We start from the raw sequence: 17,814 nt of genomic DNA, 5'->3' as shown, positions 1-17,814 counted from the left end.
GGCCCTTCTGAGTTGTTCATTCATCTGTAAAATGTGGCTATACAAATGCTTTGTTGTGTGCAGGTTATGAAGTGCCTTGAATCGGGGGCTCTCTCTCGGACAACAGCCAGCACCCAGATGAATGTACAGTCGTCTCGGTCACATGCCATCTTCACCCTGCACATAAAGCAGCAGAGGGTGGTTCAATTAAATGTGAGTGCATCTTGTTGATGGCTACCTGACAGTGTGCTTGTAATGCAGGCTCCCATAAAAGGACAGTTGTGGTTGGGTACATTGAGTACTGAATGTGAGAGGGAAAGAAGAGCATTGGTTCGCATTCACAGTATTTATGCTTGCATATTTAGGCGTATTGTCAAATGAGCTTATTGACTTTCGGCCTTATTTCATTTATTTTGTCTGTGCTTTCATTACTATTACCTCACTTTTCCTTTCAGGAAAAAATTCCTATTGTACCCTTGTATTTAGATACGCACCTTAACTTGAAGCCACGACTTGACTCCGTCAAGCCCAGTGCAATGAGCATGTTGGGCATGTTGATGTCAGGTGCAGTCTCTACCCATACTTGACAAGTCAAGCTGTGCCTTCAAGTAAAGGTGCATTTCTGAGTAAATGGGGTTAGTGTACTTGCAGTGTATGTATGTACTTCCATGTATGTTGCAGAACCATTTGAACTTTTCTGCTAATCTAAATAGACGTCTATTCTTCCACAGGTAGAAGATGGTGATGCAGAGGACGAGGAGGAGGACAATGCCCTTGCTAAGGTCAATGGGGAAGGTTCATCAATCAACGAATTCGAAACCCTCACAGCGAAATTCCACTTTGTAGATCTGGCTGGCTCAGAACGACTAAAACGTACCGGTGCCACTGGGGACAGGGCTAAGGAAGGGATCTCCATAAACTGTGGCCTTGTAAGTTGCATTGTCTGATCGGTCCATTTTCTTATGTCTTTGTGTCCTTTCTCTTGCTATAGAATAAAGCATCCATTCAGTTGCCTAATCCACTTTCTGAAAAAGTGTGCTGCTGATTAGAAATTATTGCTCATTCGGACACCGTTTGCTTTAGTAAGCAATTGTTATACAGAGAAGTGGATCTAACTTTAGTGCTAGTTATAATGCCTCGTTATAATGAAATCGCTTTACTCGAAATATCGCTTTATTCGAAATTTTTTCCTGTCCTGACCCAAACGCATGCATTTTAAGCTGCAGAAGAGTACGCATTTGGGCTGGTTGGTTCATGATTACGAGCAATAAAAAACGGCGCTAAACAGTGCTAAACAGACAACAGCGCTGATGTCTGTGTCCCTTCACTCGTCCTGTCATCTAGCGCTGTTTTTTATTGCTCGCAATCATTTTAAGCTGCATTACTTGAAGTGCACGAAAAGCTTGGTCCACTTGGAGCAAAGTGGCGAGCGGAGGCATCGCCGCCGTTGTGCATGCAATGTCAAATTAATACCGCCGACGAATTAGTCGCATGCAGGCACAGAACAGGCCACAAAAGTACCAAACCCACGACCGATGACCGCCTAGTAATGGGTACCAAGTGGGTGCCGAGTGCTCCCAGCTGTTTACTGCGAAGCGAACGGAAGCTGTCAAATTTCATGGTGCAGCGCGCCCAAACCGTTATTCTCGGTCGTAATCTCATTGCTGATTTCCCTTGTGATAGAATCCACACGGAAATAGTTTCCCTGACACTTTGCGATGCCAGAAAACAGTTCTCTTGGATGCAGAGAAGTGGCCAAAGGACCACGGGCTGACTTGCACCATAGCATTCCATAGTGTGCGCTTGATGAATAAAGTTTTACTGCTCTAAAGAGCACTTCTGGTGCTAAAACATGCTGAATCCCTCCACTTTTAAGTGCCATGTTCGACGCGGGGAGCTACGTTAACAAATCAGGAAGACGACTTTGGTTAAGCCAGTCTAGAAATTTGCTTGCCGCTTAGTATAATCGGCCTGCATTGCAATAAAACATCTCCTCTAGCTTCGTTGCACTTCTGACGGTGCAAATCAACATATAATTTGCCGAAAACACGAAAAATCCGAGCGTCGCTAGCAGCTAGTCAGGCTGTCAACCTGGTGGGTCAATGCAAGCAGGTGTTTCCCTGTGCGATTTTCTTGAGCTGGTCATGCTCAATTGGCGCCATCCGACTTCAGACAAACTGTCTAAATGTGTGGTAGGGTCATTGAATGTTTCCTAGACATTTGTCAATGGTGCGGATGTGATTGTGCATGGACAGACACTCGAACCATAGAATTAGCACAGTTTCGTCGACAATGGTGCACTGAAAAACTCATTTTGCAAACTTCACAGCTGCACACAGTGGTAAAAAATTGCACAGTGATCATGCAAAGCCCCTATTGCAACACCGTTCAGTTTTCACGTTCGCGTTGCGTACCCACAATGAGCAGCTAATCATTTTTTGAGCACAACAAACACAACCTATGACTCGAGCCACAGCACTTACGGCACTTTCCAGCGTGATCGTAGTCTTCTGTGACCTCCACACCCCTTCCCCTATAAAAGCAGCCATTGCCTTCCCCTCCTCATTCGCTCTCCAGTCTGCAAGCCATGTGGACGTCAGTCACTCCTCTCACTCGCCTTCATGTCAACTCCTCGCCTCCTCACTGCCAGTTTCAACGTCACTGCTCCTTCAAAGCTTCCCTCTACTGCTACTTGGTCTCCACAACTCTGATCGCCTTTCTTCCTCTTATGTGAAGTCGATGCTAAGCCCACAATTGTAACCGTCGCCATCACCAGCACGCACTGACGATGAAAGTGAGATGCCCTGACAACATTTTGAAGCTTCTGCCTTCTGCGTCACCTGTTGTGTTTAGTCACTTTAGTGCCGATAGTGTGTGCATTTGGATCTGTGCTGCAGGCCATGTGATTGTGTGTTATTCGGAGTGCTCCATTACGTGTGCCTCGTGTGTGCTTTTGTGGTCTACAGTGATAAATGACTCCATCAGTCTCCGGGCGCAAGTGTCTGACTTAGGAGCAGAAAGTTCTGCTGATAAGGAAAGTGGAAAAAGGCGACCAGCGAAAAACTGACATCGCGGAGGAATTTGGCATACTGCCGTCTACTTTATCAACTGGATTCAAAAACAAGGAAGCTTCTCGGCGAAGAGAAAGAGGAACCGCGATTTGAAATACCCTGAAGTGGAAGATGCACTTCTACAGTGGCTGAAGAATGCCAGGAGTGCAAATCTCGCCCATACATGAACTTGCACTTACTGCAAAAGCCAAAGCTCTCGCCTTCCAAATGGGCCTTAAGTATTTTAAGTGCAGCAATGGCTGACTTGAGCGGTTCCAGAAATGACATGGCGTGACCTTGTAGTTTATTGTTGATGAAAGCGCAGCTGTGAACTGCGACACTGTAGACGTATGGTGCCAACATTGGCTCCAAGCTCTATTTCATTTCATTTCATTTATTTCATTTATTGTACCCTCAGGGCCGAATCATTACAGAGGGGAGTGGCAAAAAAAAAAAAAAAAAAAAATTCTGTGAAAAGATACTTATACATGGAGTTATATAGTGTACCAATGCAAATACAAATACTCTAATTAACAAATCAAGTCAATACAAATCACCAAACTACAAAACAATGTAAAATGAGTAGATGATACAGGCAAGCACAAGCAAACAAGAGAAAAAACTAGAAATAACATGATGTAAAGAACTAATTAGTTACTGTTAAAGCATTTTTGAAATGTTGATGGTCTGTAATTTCTGCAGTAGTGGTAGGTAGGTGGTTCCACTCTTCACAAGTCCTGGGAAAAAATGAATACTGAAAAGTAGAAGTCCTGCAAAAAGGAACGGCTACTTTATGTCGGTGGTCAAAGCGTGGTGATACGTACTGGGGAGGAAAGATGAAATCATCGTGTAGAGAACGATGCTCAAATATGCGGTGAAAAAGACACAAGCGATAAAACTTACGGCGAGATGCTAGTGATGGTAGTTCAAGGCTCGATTTCATATTAGTCACACTTGCGGTTCGAGCATAATTAGACATAATAAAAGGTGCAGAGTTATTTTGAACCATTTCGAATGAGTAGATTAGATTGTCATGGAAAGGGTCCCAAACAGAGGCGGCGTATTCCACCTTCGAACGAATCAGTGTTTTATAAAGTAAAAGTTTAAGAGCCTGAGGAGCGCGTGAGAAATTCCGGCGAAGATATGCAAGTGTTTTGTTGGCGCTGGCGATTATGGATTCAATGTGATCATTCCAGGTTAGTTTTGAGGATATAGTGACGCCAAGATATCTATATGACGATACTACTTCTAAAGGAAAGTTATCAAGATGATATGAAACATTTGCATTAGTAGATCTAGTTACACGCATGACTTTGCATTTTTTAGTGTTTAATTCCATGCACTGTAGATCAGATCAGACTGTAGAATAGTAGTATCGTTAGGACTAGTTATTTCTCGAAATATTACACAGTCATCTGCAAACAAGTTGATATGGGAAGAGACGCAGGAAGGTAAGTCGTTAATGTAGATTAGAAAGAGGAGAGGGCCAAGCACCGATCCTTGTGGTACTCCTGAGGAAACGGGACTCTGAGGAGAGTCAGTGTTATTAGTAGAGACAAACTGGGAACGATTTAGTAAGAAACATTCGAGCCATGCAAGCAGTTTGGAATCCAAATTTAGTAACTGCAACTTATATAAAAGGAGATTATGGCATACTTTATCGAAGGCTTTTGAAAAATCTAAAAATATACAGTCAGCTAAAGAAGAACGATCGAGGATGGCATGAAGACGGTGAGTGAAACATACGAGTTGAGTATCACACGAGAATGTCTTGCGGAAACCATGTTGTGAAGGCGAAAAAAATGAATTCGATTCAAGAAAAGAAAGAAGATTTGAAAATAGAATATGCTCGAAAATTTTACACGGAATACTAGTTAGTGAAATGGGGCGATAATTTAGAGGCGAGCGTTTATTGCCAGACTTGTGAAGCGGAACCACCCTCCCTATCTTCCAGTCAGTGGGGAGGGAACTGTTCTCTAGAGACTGTTGAAAAATTTTTGTTAATATAATTGATGAATAACAGACTGTATTTATAAGAAACCTAGGATTAATAGAATCGTACCCAGGTGAGGAGGATGCTTTTAAATTTTTTATAGCTTCGACCACGCCATTGTAGTCAATTATAATGGGAGACATTACTATAAATCCTAAAGGCTTAACATGAGGTAGCATTGTTTGTGTTGTTGTAGAGAAGTTGCTGACAAAGACTTCATTTAACACACGGGCACATTGTGCATCAGGTATAGCATTCCCTGCAGAATCAACAAGGCTGATTGCGCTATCACTTTTGGGATGAAACACCCGCCAGAACTTTTTGGGATCGGATGCGAGCATTGACGGTAACGTGTCATTAAGAAAAGTATCTTTAGCATTCTTTATGGCTGCTATGTATACGGCGGAAGCTTGTTCGTAGGCTGCCCAGCGGTCGTCATCTGGGGATCATATTGCTGAACGGTATGTGCGTTTTTTCTTATTTGACAAACGTTTTATATGGCGGTTATACCATGGTGCATCAGCGTTTACAATTATTGTACCAGTAGGTATGTATTTATTTGTTAATTCTTGAACCTTAAATAAAAATAAATCCCAGTTTGATAGTACCGTTCGCTCTTCAAAACCATCGAAAAAACCGTCAAGAAAAGTGCAAAGTTCCTGGTTGATTAGTTCGAAATTCGCATTTTTATAATTTTTTTATAAAGGTATGAAGACGACATATACAACCTAGATGAGGCTGCATTTTTCTACAAGATGCTACTGAATCACACATTCACTACCGCTGGTGGATCCTCATCCGGAGGAAAACAGAGCAAGGAGCATGTCGCAGTGCTGTTTGGTGCCAGTGCAAGAGGCTGGTACAAGAGTCCCTTGTTGAAGGCAGAGTAGCGGCCTTGCTTGCGCAATGTTACTATTCCAAAAGGAATGCATCTACAGAAGTACCAAGCTAGCATGGATGACTGCTGCTCTTTTTGAAGACTATGTGCGCCTTCTGGATAGGTGGTTCAACACAAAGAATCGGCAGGTGCTTTTCGTAATTGACAATTGTCTGAGCCACGAGAAGATCGACAACCTCAAGGTGGTCGCTGTGAAATTTTTGCCTGCAAACACAATTGCAGTACTGCAACCGATGGATCAGGGCACCATTGTGACCACCCGGAAGCTGTACTGCAAGGCTCTTTAGCAGCACATGCTCAGTGTATGATGCCAGCAAGCGGTACAACATTGATTTGCTTGGTGTGATCCATTTGCTGAACTTTTCATGGAAAGACCTCGCACCTTCGAAGGTCGCCAAGTGCTTTGCACATGCCAGCTTTTCCCGCACCTCCCGCGACCCTGATAATGACCAGCCTGACAATGACCGGACTTGCAGCAATCTGTACGAGGCTGTTCATAAAAGTGCTGGCCAATAGGTAGAAGTCGACTTCGAGACATTCACATTGGCTGACGCTGCTGCTCCCGTGGTCGCCCCAGCCACAGATGCAGAGGTACTAATTGACACTGTTGGTCGCCCCGATGAGGACAAAGAGCCAGTGTATGAAGAGAGATGTGAAGTGCCAACTAGGGTGCCAGACGTGGGAGTAGCTACATCTGCTGTGAAATCAAGGTTGAATGCATGGGCAGCAACCACTGCCTCAGGCAATGCTCGGTCAAATTAGAGCAGGGGTTGCGTGTGCCCGGTAAGAACTTGAAACGGACAAAGCTCACTGCTTTTTTTGCACATGAATAAAGTTTTGCTTCACTGAATACATTGTATTTCGACTTCTTTGCAGTTGTGGTGCAATTAAAGCTCGACTGCTTTAGCTTTTCTTAAGTGGTCTCATATACTGGATTACTGCTCATAACAAATTTTGTCGCCGTCTCGTTGACTTCGTTATAATGAGGGACTACTGTATGTACAAAACAGATGCTCAAGTAGAAACATAGCATTTGGTAATTTGCAGCTCCATGATTAAAATTTGGGTGCTGTAATGTTGCTTACACTCGGCTAGTGTTGCACAGCCGAGGAAAGAAAACTCTGTTCAATTGAAGGTTAGCACTATTTCTTACGTTTGCTTATTGCAGAACGTGGCGGAACAGGCCTGCTGCGAAACACTGCTTTAATATTTTTCTATGTAGCCTTGCCACTTTTGTTTTTTCATGTTTGATGATGCCACATCTAACAGTAGTTATCTGAATGGCTATAAGCATGCTAACTCAGTGCAATATATACTCTGAAGAACATTTAATGTTTTGTTTGTATTGAGAGAAGACTACAACACTTCTGAACGGGACAGGATGACAGACATAAGCGCTGACTATTCAACCATAATGTTTATTTCTCATCTTGCACCATTCAAAAGGGCTGTATTCTTTGTCCAAGTAATAACCACCTGGCTCAAATTAGCATGCTCTTCTTAGCATTAACCAACCACTTCTAATGCCAAGATCTTGGTTGTGTCCTGAGCCAAATGTGCATGCAAAGAAAAATTGAAGTGAGCATGAATTTTTTATTTAGTCAGTTAATACACCTTGGGCTCTATCCGTTTAATTTGGCTGGGAACTAGCGTAGTAGCTGTTCAGTTTTGCAACAGATATGCTGTACAACCGCAGGCTCATCTTGCTTCTTTTCACTTGTCACATGCCTGCAGACCAATCCGTTGAATTCTGAGCTTGCAACTTGTGTAGCATTTGCAGAAGAGGTCAGTTGGCCTTCTGTGCAAGAATAACAGAACCCAACTCTAACCTTTATTTATATCGCATCACAAGAATGTTTGGGGGCATCAACAAAGATCTATGGAGGCTTCACTACAGGCCACGCTGACTCTACAAGCATGTACAGACACTTAGTCTTTGGTGCACACAATTATTTTAATCGCTGAGCTTCACTTGTCCTAGCTTTTTGCACCAGTATCGCCATACATGAGCTGTACTTGCCCATTCCATACATTTTTCTGCATCGCGACTGAGCCTAAGGATTGTGGCGAAAAAGAAAGCTCCTTATTTTCGGATAAATATGTTATGCTCGACCCTTTCACCTGTGCTGAGAGAGTCTCTTTGAGAGCAGATGTCTTAATATTTCGGGTGAACACAGAAGATAAATTGTACATGTAATATCTTCATCAAATGAGGATAGCATATGCAATAATTTGCTGTAATAAAACGGAAGTAAATTTTCTGCACCTTCTTGCAAAAAGAAACTTGGGATTTAAGTTGAAGGCCAACTGCAACAAAATGTTTTTGATACCTAAAAGGCCTAGTTTCAGATGCTGTTTATATAGAGCAGCCTCCATGCAAAATTTTCCATTTGAAATATGAGTGGACGCATCGTGAAAGACTTGCAACAGTAATTTTTATGTACCAAAAGTGAAAAAAAAAATGTTGCCATTACTGTTCTCTGGAAGTGATACATGACTCCTTGGCACGACCTTCATTATTAGCCACTGCCTGCAGCGCACTGAACAAAACTCTTAGGAGGCAACATGCTGCGACTTGCGTATTATCTACTAACCACTGGGTGGACGTGTGGTTTGCTTAGGCACTATTAAAAGGCTGCTGATGTGAAAATCGGAATTACCAGCCCTAAAGCTTTGCCAAGATTGCTTGAGTAGCGTATGCTACTCATTTATTAGTTAAATTTTGTTTCAGTTGGCCTTCGAGAGATGTCCAGAGGATAGTTGTCAACCAGACTACTTCCTTCCTTTAATGTGGCTCCTCTCTCGCAGCTTGCACTCGGCAATGTCATCTCTGCCTTGGGTGATGCATCGAGGAAAGTGCTGCACGTCCCCTACCGAGACTCCAAGCTTACGAGGTTATTACAGGATTCGCTAGGAGGAAACAGGTTTGTGCACAGTGTGTTAGTTTGTGCTTGTCATGCTCGCAACAGGCATGAAATGTCTTGTGCGGTTTTGGCACAGGAAGCCACAAAGGCACAAATTTGCCGAGCAGTGATGGTGCCACTGTATAAAAACTTAACCAAACACAAGGTGTGTTTGTTCCACTTATAGCAAACAATATCCAGTGGTACAAACTTTTTTGATGTCATATGTACCAAAACATTTGATAGAGGTGAACATGTGCTATAGGTGTCGTTTATCTGAGAAAAGACTTCCTTTGCAGCCTGTGCACACAACAAATTTACTGACTTGACATAAAGAGCATCCATACCAATGTACATACTACTGGTTTTGTGATTGCATCTATGTTTGTAGATTAAGCAAAAATTGCAACATTTTGATGCTAAAGTAACTTCTGTCAGCTAGGGGTAATGCTTCTGAAAAACAATTTTGTGCAGAATGAAATTTTTCGTAATTTCACATCCTTGTCTCGAGCTATTAGAGCCACGACAATGAAATGTGCTTGAAATATAGATGTGTCCCTTCTCTGACTGTTCACTTATACGAAGTCCCATCCATGTACAAGCTGTCGGGCAAAAAACGTAAAACTTTGAAAATCAAATAAAGAAGGCCATTTTTGATTTCCTTTGAACAAGCAGATTTTAAAGCCTTTGATATGTTCTACGAAAAAAAAAAAAAATTCGTTCCCGCATTTTGATGTTTTTTTCAATCTGAATGGCAACAAACGCTGCTAACGTTTTGTTTCTCAGGTGCGTACAGTTTGTTCGGCGATGTGCAACACATACCTAACAATATGTGGTTACGACTGTTGAACAAATTGAGATGTGTGCGCCCAAGAAAATCGAACCCTGTAAACTGATCTCAACTATTCTAAATGAAAGCAAGTGACTATGTGCCAATTTTCAGAATTTTTGGTTGAAATCTAAAGCTTTCTATAGGAATTGCTTTTTGAGCACACTTAATGATTGCTTCTGTATGCTACTGTATTTCATGTGCGCTTTGCGTTTTCATTCGACTGCAGTATTTTTCATTCCTGTTCCTGTTGCATGTTCATTCATGTGCAGTTCCCCTCGGGTAACATTCATGGCACAATTTCTTTTCAGTCGTACCCTAATGATCGCCTGTGTGTCGCCATGTGACCGGGACTTCATGGAGACATTGAACACCCTGAAGTATGCCAATCGAGCAAAGAACATCAAAAACAGGGTTACTGTGAATCAAGACAAGTCAAGCCAGACCATCACAGCCCTTAGACTGGAGATCCAAGAACTGAAGTTGGAGCTGATGGAATACAAGCAGGTGAGAGTTCTTTTCCAGTAGAGTTACTTGCTTACCTTTTAATCTGTAAAATCTCGATGAAACGGAGAAATGTTTTTATTAACAAGAGTTTCATTTACTGAGAAAGATGAGCAGGAGTACAGTACTATGTAATATACCTTCTTAACACTGTTGCCTGCAATTTTATGCATCAAGTGAACATAGCAGCTAGTTTTTACAAAAAGTGACCAGATGCTTTAGCACAGCATCTACAAAATTTATAGTCCATCAACTGCACATGCTATGCATTAAAAATGTATAAATTCATTCTTCAGACCTTGCTGCCACTTTTTGAGGATGGCTTCCTCCATAGAAAAGGCAGTGTTGCAATAAAAATCTGGGTTCAGGTGTTTCTGCCATTTCACTCACAAAACCAACCAATTCACAAGTGTTTCGTGTCAGTGGCAATTCTGTGTAAACGATTTTCTTTTACTGAAGATTTGCTGTAAGTAATGTGAGGCTTTCTGTTCATTAATGGCTGGTAAGACGTGCATGTAAATGGCAATTCTACTTTGTTCACTTTGAAGCCCACACTTTCCTAAGGTCATGCGTTACATGATGCCATCGTGCAAAAAATGATCTTCCACATCTACCCAACTTGGCTCTGAGTGGCGCTAGCCAACACTCCTGGGGCTAAATCTAGTAAAACATAAATACCCAAGTTGGTGGGCGGTTTGATAACCATTGCCAGTAGCATAACTGGCAATGCCCACCAGCTACACCCACCGGCTACACATTATCTTTTTGTCCACTTTCATTTCCCTTTATTTGTTTTCTACATTTCAATTTCAACCACAGCTAATATCCAAATGCTTTCCTTGGCTTCATTGTCTGTTGCCTTTGTATGACTTTGTTCACTTTGTATTTTAGCTCCAGTAGTATTGGAGATTGTTTCGTTACGGGCTGGTTTCAGAAATGTTCATCCTGTCAGCATTTGGGTGGATGTATTCAGTATTCATGTACAGTGCTCACGGATTGAAATAGGACACGGGGCATTTAGTACAACCCTACATATGTGCAAAGTACGCGAGAGCACAATGTCATGTCGCTAGGAATTTGGTCACCAAAGGTGACGAGGGCTCCGATGTAAGTGTAAGCGCCAGAATTACGTCGATGTGACACAAACTGCAGCCGGTTGAAGCGAAAGTATGCGCATTACTTAGCCCTAAATTGACGCGTTTCATTCCGTGAGCACTGTACATTATACTGTTACATTGCTACTTAACATTAAGTGCCACAGCACATAGTACAGTTGGACCTCACCATAGTGAATTTGGATTCTGTATGAAAATTCTTTTGTTATATCAGGTATTTTTTGTTAGCACATATTCATTACATGCTGGCAAGGAAAATTTTACTTTGTTATACAGTAGAATCTTTTTAATTTGAGCCCACCTAATGCAAACTTCATGTTTATTTGAACTGACGCTGTGGTCCTTTCAAAATTATGTGTATTTCAATGTATGAAAACACCTGGCAGTTGAAACGTTTGTGACGCTTAAGTCGAACATAGCGTGTGCTGCCTACCATGCTCTCAGTAGCGTGCTCACGCACAGGCAGCACCTAAGATCCGGCAGTGCACTGGCTGCTGCTCCCATCTTTAGTTGCAAATACTATTTTGTGGTGCAAATTTATCAGTGTGTATGTTATTTGCAAATTTTGCCTCGAGGTTTGGTTTCACGGCAGTATGCACCACGCTGCTGTGAAGCCACACTTCCGGAACTAGTCGCTCGTGTTACTTCAGTGCATGTGCACTGCCTAACGCTGCACTGCATGTAAGTTTGCCATTCAGTGAGCTTCCGTTGAGTTGAACTCCGTCATTGAGTTGAACTCCGTCATTGAGTTGAACTCCGTCATTGAGTTGAACTCAGTCATTGAGTTGAACTCAGTCATTGAGTTGAACTCAGTCATTGAGTTGAACTCCGTCATTGAGTTGCACTCCGTCATTGAGTTGCACTCCGTCATTGAGTTGCACTCCGTCGAGTTGCACTCAGTAGAGTTGCACTCTAAGCTATGGCTTAGATGTAGACCAGCTGCCTCAACTGTGGGAGGTTGTAGGTTCGATTTCTACCACTGCCAGGCACCCACTGGTTCTCAAATGGGCACACATCCACCCTGGCCTAGCCTTCGGCTTTCTTCAGGGTTGATATGCTTGGGAAAGGAGCCTGCATCCTAAATTCCCACCAAAACCTCCTCATAAGCACAAAAAAGACCATGTCAAGTTGAGCTCTGTCAAGTTGAGCTCCTCCAAGTTTAAGTTTCACTCCTTTAATTATCTATATTCGACTATCTGGTGGTTATCTGCAGTGCACACCCTGCTGGCCATTGATGATCACTTGTTACCTTGCAACCATTAAAAGAATTATACTGTACATGAATAAACCTTGTTGTTGCTTCCTTTCTTTGCAGGGCAAACGTTTGGTTGGAGAAGATGGCACAGAGCAGGTGAATGACATGTTCTATGAGAACACCATGCTCCAGACAGAGAACAACAATTTCCGCACACGTATCAAGGCCCTTCAAGAGACGATTGAGCGGCTCACTGTTAAAAATACTGAGCTTCTGGCTGAACAAGCGGCTGGGGCATTCGTTGGCCATGGGGATTCTGACAGTGACGACAGTGTCAAGAACCTTATCCAGGGATACTTGAAAGAGGTTGAAGAGCTCAGGTATGCTGTCTTCTTGCAGGCTGCTTAGCTATAAGATAACTCGGACAGTTTCCATTGAGCTGCTGCCAGAGAAAATCGGCTGATGTTAAGTGCAGCCAAAAGTTCACATACTGTGAAAGATGCGCTACACTGCTTTCAACATGGCTGTTTTTAGTTTTATGCTAGAAGGCTATGGTTATGGAGGATATAGTAGCGGTTCCAGCAGAACTTTCTGTTGGGCTAGTTGGTGCATGTTACTGAAGTACTAAAGCGCCAAAGAGACGACACAAGAAGAGACATGGACGAGCGCTTCGTCCGTGTCTCTTCTCGTGTCGTCTGTTTGGCGCTTTAGTACTTCATTAATATGGTAGAGGGTTTGGTCTGTGTTTGGTGTGTACCATGATCCAAAACAAAACAACTTCATTAACAGCCCATTGTCTTGCAAGATGACAAGCATAACGATCTTAGTTGGTGGATGCTGCCGCGTAAAAGTGCACATTTGCTGTTGCTCTTGTGTGCAGGACCAAGCTCATGGAGTCTGAAGAGGTGTGTGCCCAACAACGAAAGCAGCTTCAGCGCTACCAGGCTCGCCTCAGCATATCTGGCAACACAACAGTTGCTGTGAGCGGCATCTACGACATAGGCTGTACTGTCGAAGAGACCAGTGTAGAAGACGTGCTTGCAGAGGCAAAGCGTGATGTTGAGAACCTGAAGCGAAAGACGAAGAATTTGTCATCCAAAGCGAGCAAGTATGTGTACATGCTATTGGTACATGCCATTAGACGCAGAATTGAAACACCATAGATGAGGTTGGCCGATTCACGCCTCAGTTTTCCAAATGCCAGAATGCTGCCTTTGTTGTTTGCCGAAGTTAGTCTGTGTTCAGCAAGCTCACTGCTAAACTCCCTTTCCCATTTTTCTTTTTGCTCAACAGTAAGCCGTTGTCGAAACTGTTTCTGTGCCACAGTTTAAGCCACTTGATGTAAAGAATGTGAAATATTGCTTGGTGTTCGTGCTTCAACAAACGTTTCATATATACCAAGCATTAATCTTTCAGTTTCAAAGAACATAATGCCTTGTCAATTGTTCTTACTTAAATATCATGAGGCTAAAGTCATATAACACACTTTCGCGCTGTTTCCCTCACCCACTTTGTTTCAAATGCATCTGCGAGATTTCTGCATTTAGATTGTTGTATGTTATACTTGGAATATGTGTACTCATAGGACTGAGTAAGGGAAAATAGCAAAGGCCTATAGATGAAATTGAAACCATGTAATGTTCAGTCCTCAGCAGTGTAACACCTTGGCATTCTCATAATGTAAACTGTGTTTAGAATCGGCAAAATATTGACATGTGTGCATAGTTCAGCTTCATTTGTTGATTATTTTTCACCAGCTAATAACCGTTCCAAAATTACTACTTTGGACAAGAACCATCTACATGGAGCTAAAATTTCTTGGAATGTCGCTGATTCTATAGCTTTCTAATCATATTGTGCACACGGCATCAATATTGGTGTACCTTCTCGAGCGTACGCAAGCACCGGCGCTTATTCTGGAATGTTTGACGAATCGTGTATAAATAGCCGGCGCACTTGACCCATAGATCGGATTTCAATGATTGAGTGTGCTTGCCACTGTCATTGTGCTTTGGGTGTTGCTTGTTTACTGGGGACAAGTTCACCCAATAAAGTTTTGACTAGCACTTTTGGCAGTTCTTCACCGTCTATTTGTGACAGTATCGAATGATCCGCTTGACATGTTTGGTTTGTTTGCTTGTTTGTTTGTCTAGAGAGGAGGAGGACAGTGAGAAGAAGTCTGATGCTGATGAGGACACTGCAGAGATCAGTGGGAACAATGAGAGCTCAGACTCCGAAGCCGAGGAACTAGAGGAAGATGGTAAGGTTGGAAAGCGCCATGGACAACCATTCTGACACTGATGTTCAGTCCCTCCTAAGAGCACATCATGAACAAGGTGCTTTTTAGGAATACGAGTGCCTCGCAGTGAAAGGGTGGGGTAGCTGATATTTAGGGAGAACAAGGCAGTAACGATAACATTTAACTGCAGCTGTCATCTTTCTGAAGGTGCATTATATGTTGCCAGACAGACAGCTTACCATAACTGTTTTAAGCTAAGGAGAATAATAAATTTAGTTAATTGGTATTTTAGTTTTAGTGGTAGCTGATCATTCCTACAGTGTTAGTTGCCCTGAAGTCCTAAGCAAGTCCTCACCCGATCTTCTCTATAAAGGCATACATTTCTGACAGTGCTACTGATTCCATACACCCTGACGTAGTTGGGCAACTTGAGGTGAGAAACAAAGGGTGCTTCATTTTAAATCAACACCATATTTAAAGTCCTTGTTTGTTTCCTTTGCATTATGTATCCAGCACTTAAAGACACAATATGCAACGCAGAAATGATACTAGGTCCTCAGTTGCTCTGCTTTCCTGTGCATTCTTTCCTTCATTACAGTTGACCCTTGATACAGAAACATATGTTTAATTTGCTATATCCAATAATTTGTTAATCCAACATTGGTCTAGACTGTTAGCTTGTAACAAATATGTGCTTATAATGAATTTTGGATAAAAAGGGCATTTTCATCTTGTATGTGAGTGTTATGTTTGGCCATACTGTTTACACCCCATACCTCTTGCTTGGGTAATTGCAGCTGATATTCTTGAAAATGGACGAGATTTCTCGCATTAGTCGCAACTGTCGCTAGAGCCGACTCCCTCATCGACCGTCACAGGTGCACAAGCGAATATGCTCGAACTGCATCAAAAATGCACATGAATGTGTGTTTCTGAGTTTGTGTACCAACAAGGCCAGTTCCCCACCGTGGTTGCTCAGTGGCTATGGTGTTGGGCTGCTGAGCATGAGGTCGCGGGATCGAATCCCAGCCACAGCGGCAGCATTTCGATGGGTGCGAAATGTGAAAACACCCGTGTACTTAGGTTTGGGTGCACGTTAAAGAACCTCAGGTTGTCGAAATTTCCGGAGTGCTCCAATACGGCGTGCCTCATCAGAAAGTGGTTTTGGCACGTAAAACAAGGTTTTTAACAAGGTCTGTTCTCCGTGCTTCTGCGCAAGTGAACACTCGTGTGAGCCAACTATTTTTATGCTCAGTACATCACATTTCGTGTCTTGATCAACCGTGCTTTCTTTTTTGGGCATTCTGTGCTACGCAGAATCGATTGGCAAGGACCTGGCGACGCTTACCACCGAGATCTCATTCAAGCAGAAGCTCATCGACCAGCTGGAGCAGAGCCAGCGCAGGCTACAGACAATGCGCATGCACTACGAGGACAAGCTGATGCAGCTGCAGCAGAAAATACGCGAGACTGAGATAGAGAGAGATCGCATTCTCTCCAACATGAGTGAGTTTGCCACAAAATGGCATGTCTGGAGGCTTTCCATTTGTTTCCTTTTTGGAATGAGGGTTTGCAAACTTCTTAGCCACCATTACTTTGACTAAAATTTTAAAATGTGCAAAAAAAGGAAATACCAGTGTCGTCTTCTCCCACATACTGGTACATAAGTATTCATCACCATTGGCCTATTTATGTCCACTGCAGGACAAAGGCCTTTCCCAGTGGTCTCCAATTGCTTCTGTCTTGTGCCAGCTGACACCATCTTATACCTGCAAATCTTCTTATTTCATCGCACCACCTAGTGCTCTGCCACCTCCAGCTATGCTTTCCTTCTCTTTGCACCCATTGTATAACTCTTAATTCATGGCTGGTTATGAAAAAAAAAATGACAAAGAAGCACACATCGACAAGACGGGCGTGATTTTTCATTGCGCACACAAAAAAAAACGTAGCACAGAATGATTACCTTAACAGGATGGGCACAAAGCAATACCAGATAAAGTCGAACCCGTATAACGAACTCGATAGTTCCACCAAAAATGGTTGTTGTATCAGTAGTTCGTTATATGTGGACTTGCCCTTCAAAATGTGGAAAAATTGACACTATCGCTGATGACAGCAGTTGCGATTCGACACCACTTTGATATGAAGATTACTTTCATTTCTTTTCCTTCTTCCCAGTACTTTTCCACATCTAACTGCAAGTTTCCGTTAAAAACGTGATCTAAAGAACGAAATGTGGCGTTGTAGCTCCTTTGAAACTGCTCCTGGCCAGTTCCGATCGCTTGCCATTTTGCAATTATGAGCACATCCACCGCCATTTCTTCGAGAACTGTGATATACATTACTATTAGTGGGACGCGAGTGGATTCTGAATGGTAGGCAAGCATTCTAGGTGGCTTGAAGTGGAAACTACTGCAGCATGCCGGCATTTTTCAAAGGTCTTGCCATTATGGCTGCAGCAATGACATGTGCGCTTTGGTGTAGAAGTGCGAAGTTCAAAAAGTAGAATGCGATCTTGAACTGTTATCAGCAACAACGCAAATGAAGTGTTGACGAACCCTAACTGCCGACTCGGGTCGCATGAATATCGATAGCAATGTTTAGGTAACCGTTCGTTCAAATTGGTCCAGACTGTCCTAATAGCGTGCATGATGTTGTGCACGCATTGCCCTAAGGAGAACTGCACGAGAACTGTTATGTGCCCAGTTAGATTACGCTTCCTTGCTTCACGTGTGCCCTCCTTTTACAGCGACCGCGTTTCAAATGTTCATTGTAACAGTATGGCACTTTTGAAAATGTTTGTTATATCTGGACGCAGTTTCAATAGGCAGGACGGGAAAATCGTAAATGCCATGATATGTCATAACTGATAGATCGTTGTATCTGGGATCGTTATAAGTTAGTTCAACTCTGCTGGTACTATTAGACTAAACTGGTTGGCTAGACATACTGGCAATCAAAAGCTCTGTTCCCCTACATGGAGAGCAAGAAATTAGTGCATGAGAACATTTCACAGTACACGTTTATTCTGTGTATTGGGTGTTTGCTTAGATTTAAAAAAAAAAGAAAAGCTCGAATGTTTTTAACGGGGAGTAACATTAACAAG

At 42.7% G+C, this 17,814-nt stretch overlaps 1 protein-coding gene across 3 annotated transcripts in view; it reads left to right on the top strand.

The window, feature by feature from the left end:
* Klp31E (kinesin-like protein 31E) overlaps window positions 1–17,814 on the top strand; it is a 117,148-nt gene that overhangs the window by 48,717 nt on the left and 50,617 nt on the right. For all 3 annotated transcript variants that reach the window (XM_050186345.3, XM_050186344.3, XM_050186343.3), the window contains exons 7-14: window positions 64–192; window positions 711–908; window positions 8,729–8,844; window positions 9,964–10,159; window positions 12,587–12,846; window positions 13,347–13,574; window positions 14,620–14,726; window positions 16,023–16,211. In XM_050186345.3, coding sequence (XP_050042302.1) covers window positions 64–192; window positions 711–908; window positions 8,729–8,844; window positions 9,964–10,159; window positions 12,587–12,846; window positions 13,347–13,574; window positions 14,620–14,726; window positions 16,023–16,211 — 1,423 coding nt within the window. The remainder of the gene's footprint in view (window positions 1–63; window positions 193–710; window positions 909–8,728; window positions 8,845–9,963; window positions 10,160–12,586; window positions 12,847–13,346; window positions 13,575–14,619; window positions 14,727–16,022; window positions 16,212–17,814) is intronic.

Source organism: Dermacentor andersoni, chromosome 11 (genome assembly GCF_023375885.2).
Source record: "Dermacentor andersoni chromosome 11, qqDerAnde1_hic_scaffold, whole genome shotgun sequence".
In the NCBI taxonomy this organism is placed as follows: Eukaryota; Metazoa; Arthropoda; class Arachnida; order Ixodida; family Ixodidae; genus Dermacentor; species Dermacentor andersoni.
Note: the sequence above shows the minus strand (reverse complement) of the source record. Positions and strands in the feature narration are given on the sequence as shown.